Raw genomic sequence first — 10025 nt, 5'->3', positions numbered from 1 at the left:
GCGCGCTGCCTCGCTGCGCAGGCGCGGCGGCGAGCGCCGGCTTCCGCCCCGCTCGCCGGAAACGCGGGCGGGTACAGCGAGCCCTGATTGGACGGCAGGCAGCCAATCGGAGCGGCGCCGCGGCGGAGCCTGGGCTCCCGGCCGCGCCCGCGGCTGCCCAACCGCAGGCTGCGGACGGCGGGCCTGCAGCGCTGACGTGAGCCCGGCGGCCCCGGCGCGGCCCCGGCGCGGCCCCGGCGCGGCCCCGGCGGGCGGCCAGGCCCTGCCTCTCACGCCGCCGAGCCCGGCCTCCGCCCGCCGCGGAGGCCTGCCGTCCAGGTGAGGCTCGCAGAGGTCCCCGCACCCCGCCCGGCCCCGCTGGCGCGGCGGCCTCCTGCCGGACGTCCGAGGGCCGGAAGACCCGCAAGCGGCGGGCTGCCAGCCCAGCGGCCTTCCGCACCTCGGACCGCTCCGAGGGCTTCCGCTGGGCCGTCCGGGGCCGAGGCCCGGAGCACCGCGCACGGCGCGGGGAGGCCGCTGAGACCCGGGCAGGCGCCATCTCCCTGCGGCCCGGGCCCCGCCGCCCCACCTGACAGGTGAGCCGACCCCCGGGCTCCGCCCGGGACGGGCCCAGCGCCCGCGGCCTCCGGGCGCGCAGGTCACGCCAGGAAGAGACTGAGTCACACCGCGTGGGTGGAGGACCGGGGTCCGGCCCCTGACAGGCGGGCAGCACGGCTGCGTGGGGAGGCCAGGGCCGGACTCAGGAGGCCCCAAGGAGACGCCAGGCTGAGACCCGCTCAAAATGTGAGCTGTGAGCGTGTGTGTACAGCGACTGCAGGAATGCAGGCTGCATTTAGAACCCAAGGTCTCTGTCCTGGGCCACTTCCAAAACGTCCTCCAAGCTAGTGGGAGGGCCTGTGACAGCCCGACCTTCCCTGCCAGCGTTAATCCCTACGGTGTCAGAATGACCATTATCTTGGAATCCCAGTTTTTCTTCCAGTCTGACTCCCCCATCAGAATGCTGTCCTGACAGATGGGCTGTAAGTGTACGAGTACACACCCTGCCTAGATCTTGGAGGAATTGCTCCAATGAATGAGACATCAGGGTCTGTAGGGAACACAATAAGCAAGAAGTAGCAGCAACCACGGGCACTGCAAATGGTGCAGCTGCATGGTCCCAGGTCAAGGACTGACCTGAATAACCAAGAGCGAGAGGCCGGGCCAAAGCCTGCGGGTATGAAACCTGCCCAGCCAAGAGCGAGAGGCAGGGCCAAAGCCTGCGGGTATGAAATCTGCCCAGGGCATAGCGACTGTCTGGTTGGCATCTGAGAACATGCACCTTTTGAGTAGGGAGTTCAGGTAAGGAGACATGGCTTTACTCTGTGCTCTAAGCTGACAGTTTCAGTACCTCAGCTGTTTCTTGTGTGTGTGTGTGCACTCAGGTGCGTGAAAATACCTGTGCTGAGGCTTGAACTTGGCCTGAGTGCTGTCCCTTTGCTTTTTCACTCCAGCCGCCCTTCCAGTCCTGACTTTTTGATGGCTGATTAGAGATAAAAGTCTCATGTCCTGGCTTGGAACTGCAATTCTCAGATCAAGCCTCTTGAGCAGCTAGGGTTACAGGTGTGAGCCACCAGTGTCTGAATGGGCCCCACTCTGTCCTTCTGTCTCTGTCTGTCTGTCTCTGTGTCTCTGTCTCTCTCCTTTCTCACCCTCCTTCCCTCACTCCCTCCCCAACCCTCTCCTTTGTCAGTACCTGGAATTTGAACCTAAGGCCTTGACCTTGCTTTGGCTTATTTGTGCAGCTGGTGCTCTACAATTTTGAGTCACATCTCTGTCTCTCCTTTCTGTTGGTTATTTTGGAGATGGAGTCTCATTGACTTTTCTGCCTGGGCTGCCCTGGAACTTCTATCCTCTGAATCTTGGCCTCCTGAATAGCTAGGATTACAGTTATGAGCCACTAGCACCCAGCTCTAACTGTTCTTTTGACTGTCCTTCCCCATCTTCCTGAGAAAATGAGTGACAAAGTGAGCTGACCCATAAGTTCTATGTAAAACTGTTTCAGCTTATGTTGAAAGATGGAGGATTCGGAGTCAGAGTTCAACCTGAAAGTCGTCCTGGTCAGTTTTAAGCAGTGTCTGACGGAGGATGAAGAGGTACTGCTGGACCACTACATCAACAGCTGGAAGGGCCTGGTCAGGTGTGTGCCTAGGGGTTGCCTCCCTGCAGACATCCTGAAGGCGCAGCAGTGGCCCGAGGCTGTGCGCCTCAGGCGTCCCGCTGGCAGGCTGTGGTCACCCGCCATAGCAGGCCCGGGTACTGTTCCCTACCACTGCTGGACAGCGGGCCAGGGTGTGGGCAGCTGCTAGCTCCCGCTTCCCCACACAGGTTTCTGAATAGCCTGGGCACCATCTTCTCATTCATCTCCAAGGACGTGGTCTCAAAGCTGCAGGTCATGGAACAGCTGCGGAGCAGCCCCCAGCGTGAGCACTACACCAGTCTGCAGTCCATGGTGGCCTACGAGGTTGGGAACAAGCTGGTGGATATGGACCGCCGCTCTCGTCACCCCGACTCGGGCTGCCGGACCATGCTGCGTCTGCACCGTGCGCTGCGCTGGCTGCAGCTGTTCCTGGAGAGCCTGCGCACCAGCCCGGAGGACGCACGCACGGCGGTGCTCTGCACTGACTCCTACAACGCCTCCCTGGCCGCCTACCACCCCTGGATCGTGCGCCGGGCGGTCACGGTGGCCTTCTGCACCCTGCCCACCCGCAAGGTCTTCCTCGAGGTCATGAACGTGGGGTCCCCTGAACAGGCCGTAGAGATGCTGGGTGAGGCCCTGCCCTTCATTGAGCATGTGTACGAGGTTTCCCAGAAGCTCTATGCCGAACACTCCCTGCTGGACCTGCCCTAGGGACCAACGCCAGGCCCAGTGGGCCTCCCTTGCCTGGAGCTGGGCCGGGGCAGCCTGGGGCCCTCACAGTCCACAGCAGGGCTTGCTGAATACCACAGGCTCTAGCAGGAAAGGCGGTGGGCCCCAGATCAGAAGCACAGGGTAGCTGCCCTCCTGGGCCTGGACAACAAGCCTGAGCCCAGCTTCTACCTCAGCCTATGCAGTGTATGTGGCCAGGCTGCCCGAGGTGTGGAAGGTGGAGGAGGCAGAGCCAGGAATAGCCAGGATGTTGCCACACCACTCAGGTGTGGAATCCACGAAGTGGTGAGAGGTCACAGACTCTGGCACCACGAGGCTCCGTCTTCCCTCCAACCGAAGTGCCCAGCCCGTGATTCTCCCTGTGTCTGCCCCTGGCCTGGGACACAGCATTTGTGCAGATGGGCAGCCCTGGGCCCCTGGGCCTCAGCCCTTCCATGCTACCATACCCCTAGAAGGGTGAGCGTCCGAGGGCGCTGCACCCTCTGCTTGCCTCTTGGCTTCCCTCTTACTGACACCTCTGCACGCTGAGCAGGCCATACAGGCAACTTGACCCTGGCTTTTCTAGAAGGGCCCAAGAAGACCACCTCCTCCACACCCCTGTGTGGCTTCCTCCCTGAGGGACACCCCAGGCTCCCGCAGTGGTGCTATTGCAGGCTCCCCCGGCACAACCTAAGGCTCTGGGGGCCCAGCACCGCTGGCCAGCCCTTACCCTCCTCAGCCAGCACCCGGGAGACGTCCTGTCCTGCCCCTGTCCCTTGGTGCCCAGGAAATAGGTAAGGTGTTACTGGCAGAAGGGGGTGGGTGGGCCCTGGCCTAGCTGATAGACAACCAGATGACCAGGCCCAGCTCAACATCGCCCAGCACTTAGGGGCGTGGCCTCTCCTGACTTCCTGGGGGCCCCAAGCCAGACCCCTGAGCACAGCACTGCAATGTGCATAAAGCAAGTGTTTGGTCCGCCACGCCCTGGAGCCCTGTGCCACCTGTGCTATTCCCAACGTGAATAAATGACTCTTAGGACTGAGCGTGGTGTCCTAGGATGGGGTTTCTGGGTGTCCTGGGAACCTGCTCACTGGGGGAGGAATGGGGAGGGCGCGTGAGCTGCGGGAGAGGGGCACGCCTGGCCAGCCGCTGCCCTATGCCCCTGAGTGTAGCTTGGCTGCCCTCCACGAGATCTGAATCGCTCCATTTTACAGACGAGAAAACAGACCCCAGGGTGCCCCGCCTCAGGACTTTAGTTGAGGAGACGGGCTCCAGGCAGCCTCGACCGGGCTGGGGCTGTTGTCTACAGTGGCAGCCACTTGGATGGGAAAAGGACAGCCTCCCGGGGGGACCTTTTGGCACTGCACTCTGACCTCACATCCTAGGACTGAGTGCCCGCCACACAGCCAGGAACCACTCACGTAACATGGGGTAAGACCAGTGACCAGTGAGGACTGGCCTGAGAGCGAGGCTGCAGATGCAGCTGCGTGTGCTGCGTCAGATTGCGGGGTGCCAAGGCGTGTGCACACTTACCTGTGCTTTACAGGCCTCACTGTGCCAAGGTGTTTGTACACTTACCTGTGCTTTACGGGCCTCACTGCACCAAGGCGTGTGCACACTTACCTGTGCTTTGCGGGCCTCACTGCCAAGGCGTGTGCACACTTACCTGTGCTTTGCGGGCCTCACTGCCAAGGCATGTGCACACTTACCTGTGCTTTATGGGCCTCACTGCCAAGGCGTGTGCACACTTACCTGTGCTTTATGGGCCTCACTGCCAAGGCGTTTGCACACTTACCTGTGCTTTGCGGGCCTCACTGCCAAGGCGTTTGCACACTTACCTGTGCTTTATGGGCCTCACTGCCAAGGCGTTTGCACACTTACCTGTGCTTTATGGGCCTCACTGCCAAGGCGTTTGCACACTTACCTGTGCTTTATGGGCCTCACTGCCAAGGCGTTTGCACACTTACCTGTGCTTTGCGGGCCTCACTGTGCAGCAAGAAAGAGACAGGGCCAGCTTAAGCTGAGACCCTTGCAGGTCGAGTCTCCACCCCAGCTCCAGGTTGGACAATAAGGCAGTGCCCCGGATGTTGGAGCTTGTGGGTCATTCTGAGCTCCATAATGGGAATAGCGCCGGCTGCCCCTAGCTGGGCCCAGGGAGCTGGACACTCACTGTGTCATGGAGGCTTCTCCCCCAGACCCAGGCCCAAGGGGCAGACTGGGAGTCCAGGAAAGGCGGGGGGGGGGGGGCCGGGGAGGACTATCCACCCTCCCCGCAAGGGCACACACCTGCATCAGGTGCACCAGCCCATTTGGTTACAGCATTTCCTCCCTTGTTTGCATGAGCCCCTCCCTAAGGAAGCTGTGAGCTGTCTCCAGAGAGGCACCTGCTACGGTGGTAATGCCCAGGCAGGTGTCAGCATTCTGGGTGTCAGACTCCTGGCAGAGGAACGGCTGGGGCCAGGAGGCAGGGGAGGCCGCAGCCATCACTTAGCTGGCACTCCACGCTAGCCTCAGGTGACCCTTCCTAACCGGACTGACTGCCCACCGTCCCAGCGGTCTGTGGGTCTGGCGGGGTTATCCCTACGCACACCTTAAACTGGGACCAGACCTTCCCAGAGCTGGGGAGAGAGGGTTTCTGTGCCTATAAGAAGCCCTAGGGCACTTCTGCCTCCTCTGCCCTCCTGCAGGCGGCTGAGACACACACACAGAGCCCAGGACGCCTCTCTGCCCTCTGCCCTTTTCCACTCTGCCATGCTGCTTTGAGGATGGGAGCTGCCAAGCGGCTTGGGCCTTGGCAGAGCCAGCCTGCTGGATAGCAGACCAGAGGGGCCAGACAGGGATATATGAACGGGAGCCTGGTGTGCACACACTTCCAGGCCTGAGGTAGTGAGGTCAGGGATATATGAACGGGAGCCCGGTGTGCACACACTTCCAGGCCTGAGGTAGTGAGGTCAGGGATATATGAACGAACGGGAGCCCGGTGTGCACACACTTCCAGGCCTGAGGTAGTGAGGTCAGGGATATATGAACGGGAGCCCGGTGTGCACACACTTCCAGGCCTGAGGTAGTGAGGTCAGGGATATATGAACGGGAGCCCGGTGTGCACACACTTCCAGGCCTGAGGTAGTGAGGTCAGGGATATATGAACGGGAGCCCGGTGTGCACACACTTCCAGGCCTGAGGTAGTGAGGTCAGGGATATATGAACGGGAGCCCGGTGTGCACACACTTCCAGGCCTGAGGTAGTGAGGTCAGGGATATATGAACGGGAGCCCAGTGTGCACACATTTCCAGGCCTGAGGTAGTGAGGAAGTTGCTCCAGCCCCCAGGAACTTGGAGGCTGAGCATGGCACCAATTTTGCTAAGCAAATCCTCCAGCCCCTCCCTCTGGACTGACTACAAGTGCTCCCACCAGCCCCCCCTGCTCCACTCCTCCATGCTGGAAGCTGCTACCTGCCATGCTGGGCCCAGTTCTCCTAAGCCTCAGCCTGGTGGCTTCACTGGGCCTCAGGACCGGGGCTTCCTTTTGCCTGTCCCAGCAGCTCAGGGCACAAGGGGAGTATGTGCTGGGCGGGCTCTTCCCCCTGGGCTTGGCGGAGGAGGCCAGTCTCCACCACAGGATACGACCCAACGGCATCGTGTGCACCAGGTACAGAGGCAGCAGCCAGGGTGAGGAGGGAGGGCGGTGCCCAGGTGGGGGGGGGGCCCACTGGCAGTCACCACGTCCCTCCGTGGCTGGCCTCAGGCTCTCGTCCCTGGGTCTGTTTCTGGCGATGGCTATGAAGATGGCCGTGGAGGAGATCAACAATGGGTCTGCCCTGCTGCCTGGAGTACGCCTGGGCTATGACCTGTATGACACCTGCTCAGAGCCTGTGGTCACCATAAAGCCCAGCCTCATGTTCCTGGCCAAAGCAGGCAGCTACCGCATCGCCGCCTACTGCAACTACACAAAGTACCAGCCCCGCGTGCTGGCGGTCATCGGGCCCCACACCTCAGAGCTGGCCCTCATCACCGGCAAGGTCTTCAGCTTTTTCCTCATGCCACAGGTAAGCGTCCTCGTTTCCCCCCTCCCCCCAGCCAGCCAAGTCCACGGGACATCTCCCATCAGAAGGCGTCTTGTCCACCACAGGTCAGCTACAGCGCCAGCATGGATCGGCTGAGCGACCGGGAGACATTCCCGGCCTTCTTCCGCACGGTGCCCAGTGACCGGACACAGCTAGAGGCCATTGTGGCGCTGCTGCAGAGATTCAAGTGGAACTGGGTGGCAGCCCTGGGCAGCAATGATGACTATGGCCGGGAGGGTCTGAGTATCTTCTCGGGCCTGGCCAATGCACAGGGCATCTGCATCGCACATGAGGGCCTGGTGCCGCTGCCCCACGTCGATAGCCAGCCGCTGGGCAAGCTCCCAGATATCCTGCACCAAGTGAACCAGAGCAAAGTGGAGGTGGTGGTGCTGTTCGCCTCTGCCCGAGCCGTCCACTCCCTCTTCAGTTACACTATCTACCACCGGCTCTCGTCCAAAGTCTGGGTGGCCAGCGAGGCCTGGCTGACCTCAGACCTGCTCCTGTCACTACCCAACATCGCCCAGGTGGGCACTGTGCTTGGCTTTCTGCAGCGGGGCACGCTGCTGCCTGAATTCTCCCACTATGTGGAGACCCGGCTGGCCCTGGCTGCTGACCCAGCCTTCTGTGCCTCGCTGAATGCTGAACAGGACCAGGAGGAGCGGGTGATGGGGCCACGCTGCCCACAGTGCGATCACATCACCCTGCGCAGCCTACCCAGCTGGCTACTGCAGAACCTGTCGGCTGGGCAGCTGCACCACCAGATCTTCGCCACCTATGCAGCCGTGCATAGCGTGGCCCAGGCCCTTCACACCGCTCTGCGGTGCAACGCCTCCAGCTGCGCCTCGCCAGGGCAGCTGCAGCCGTGGCAGGTAAGAACCGAGCTTTAGTTGGTCCTTCAAGGAGCTCTGGGTCACCAGGCAAGGTCAAAGCCTGTCGGCTGGGTGGCTCCCTAGGTCGGCCTTTCCTCCACCCCACCCGTCCCCTCAGCTCCTGAAGAACATGTACAACCTGAGCTTCCAAGCTCGAGAGCTGGTGCTGCAGTTCAATGACAAAGGGAGTGTGGAGGTGGAGTATGACCTGAAGATGTGGGTGTGGCAGAGCCCCACACCGGTACTGCTCACTGTGGGCACCTTCAACGGCAGCCTTTGGCTACAGCCCTCACAGATGCAGTGGCCAAGCGAGGAGGTGGGTGCAAGGCGCGTGGTCCGCCAGACAGCCTTGGGGACTTATGATGTCTGGGTAGAGGGAGGGCACCCGTGAACAAAGCCTGACCCAAGGCCCTGTGCCCAGGTACCAGTGTCCCAGTGCTCCCGGCAGTGTGAGGAGGGACAGGTCCGCCGAGTGAAAGGCTTCCATTCCTGCTGCTATGACTGCATAGACTGCAAGGCAGGCAGCTACCGGCAGAGTCCAGGTGAGCAGCCTCCCCAGGACGGCCCGTGGTGCTCGGGCAGAGCCCTGGCTCTGCGGCGGAGGCCAGGGCCCCTAGCTCTAGCCCTCACCGGATGACCCTCATCCCTCCTACCCCACAGACGACCTCACCTGCACCCCGTGTGAACAGGACCAGTGGTCCCCAGGGCGGAGCACGCGCTGCTTTCCCCGCCGGCCCAGGTTCTTGGCATGGGGGGAGCCTGCGGTGCTGCTGCTGCTCTTGCTGCTCAGCCTGGTGCTGGGGCTGGCACTGGCTGCTCTAGGGCTCTTCCTGTGCCACCGGGCTAGCCCACTGGTGCGCGCTTCAGGCGGGCCTCTGGCCTGCTTTGGCCTGGCCTGCCTGAGCCTTTTCTGCCTCAGTGTCCTCCTGTTCCCGGGCCGGCCAGGACCCACCAGCTGCATGGCTCAGCAGCCCCTGGCCCACCTCCCGCTCACAGGCTGCCTGAGCACACTCTGCCTGCAGGCAGCGGAGGCCTCTGCAGAGTCGGAGCTGCCGCCGAGCTGGGCAGCCTGGCTCCGCGGCCACCTGCGCGGGCCCTGGGCCTGGCTGCTGGTGCTCCTGGCTGTCCTAGCGGAAGCCGCACTGTGTGCCTGGTACCTGGCAGCGTCCCCACCACGCCTGGTGACCGACTGGCAGGCGCTGCCCACGGAGGCACTGGTGCACTGCCAAATGCACTCCTGGGCCAGCCTGGGCCTGGTGCACGTCACCAACGCCGCTCTGGCTTTCCTCTGCTTCCTCGGCACCTTCCTGGTGCAGACCCGGCCTGGCTGCTATAACCGTGCTCGGGGTCTCACCTTCGCCATGCTGGTCTACTTCATTACCTGGGTCTTGTTTGTGCCTCTCCTGGCCAGCGTGCAGGTCATTTATCAGCCCGCGGTGCAGATGGGTGCCATCCTGTTCTGTGCCTTGGGCATCCTGGCCAACTTCTACCTGCCTAAGTGCTACCTGCTTCTGTGGCAGCCAAACCTCAACACCCCTGAGTTCTTCCTAGGAGGGAGCCCCAGGGCTACAGCAGATGCGAGCAGCAGCAGTGGCAGAGGGGCGCGCGAGGACACAGCACGTGGTACTGACCTGACGCCTCCCGCACAGGGACCCCAGCCCTAGTAGGAACCTCTAGTTGGAAACTTCGGGATCCCCAGTCGACACCCCCAGATCTCCAGCTCAACTCCATCTCCAAGTTGTTGGTGGACTTCAGCTCCACAGTAGCCCTGGATCTTCAAGATGCAGGGCGGTCCCGGCCTCTCCACGGCAGGTTCTGTTCTAGATCCTACTATGTACGCCCCAGCCAAACCTGCCCAGGCAGGCGGGGCCTAGTGTTCCAGGTGGTAGCCCATATGGGTTTCTCAAGAACCTGAAGCCACACCCTGAGCTCAAGGAAACCTTGGGAAGCCAGTACTACTTGCTTAATTGGCTATGCTCAATCTGGGGCCCCCACCTGGCACCTCAGGTTGGAATCACAGTGGAAGGCTGGGCATGGCTGTCCAGCGTGGTAGAAGCCCGTTCAAGGGAGGAAAAAGGGCTCTCAGCTTCCTTCTTCCAAACCCAGCCCCACCAGTAGGAAAGGGTCATTGGTGCTATGCCAGCACCAGCACTTCAGACAGAGCCCACAGGGTCAGCACCACGGCTAGCACCAGCTGCCAAGGCCCCCT

General features: G+C 61.9%; 2 protein-coding genes across 4 annotated transcripts; both read left to right on the top strand.

The window, feature by feature from the left end:
• Positions 1–351: 351 nt before the first annotated feature.
• On the top strand, positions 352–3927 carry LOC122127357 (ceramide-1-phosphate transfer protein). Of its 3 annotated transcripts, none has more exons than XM_042701980.1 (3): positions 352–575; positions 2042–2176; positions 2365–3927. In XM_042701980.1, the coding sequence occupies exons 2-3, from the start codon at positions 2055–2057 to the stop codon at positions 2885–2887; spliced, it is 645 nt and encodes a 214-aa protein (XP_042557914.1). In that variant the 5' UTR covers positions 352–575; positions 2042–2054; the 3' UTR covers positions 2888–3927. The 3 variants fall into 3 exon arrangements, with proteins under 3 accessions (XP_042557914.1, XP_042557916.1, XP_042557915.1); XM_042701982.1 differs by lacking the exon at positions 352–575 and adding an exon at positions 627–783; XM_042701981.1 differs by lacking the exon at positions 352–575 and adding an exon at positions 797–1338.
• A 2411-nt stretch (positions 3928–6338) lies between these two features.
• On the top strand, positions 6339–9480 carry Tas1r3 (taste 1 receptor member 3). Its single transcript, XM_042702007.1, has 6 exons — positions 6339–6532; positions 6629–6929; positions 7013–7816; positions 7935–8132; positions 8238–8358; positions 8477–9480. Exons 1-6 carry the CDS (start codon positions 6342–6344, stop codon positions 9478–9480), a joined length of 2619 nt encoding a protein of 872 aa, XP_042557941.1. The 5' UTR covers positions 6339–6341.
• The last annotated feature ends 545 nt before the right edge of the window (positions 9481–10025 follow it).

This window comes from Dipodomys spectabilis, unplaced genomic scaffold (genome assembly GCF_019054845.1).
Source record: "Dipodomys spectabilis isolate Male_0828 unplaced genomic scaffold, ASM1905484v1 ptg000299l, whole genome shotgun sequence".
Lineage (NCBI taxonomy): Eukaryota > Metazoa > Chordata > Mammalia > Rodentia > Heteromyidae > Dipodomys > Dipodomys spectabilis.
The sequence above is the reverse complement of the archived record's forward strand: the minus strand, read 5'-3'. Positions and strand labels throughout refer to the sequence as shown.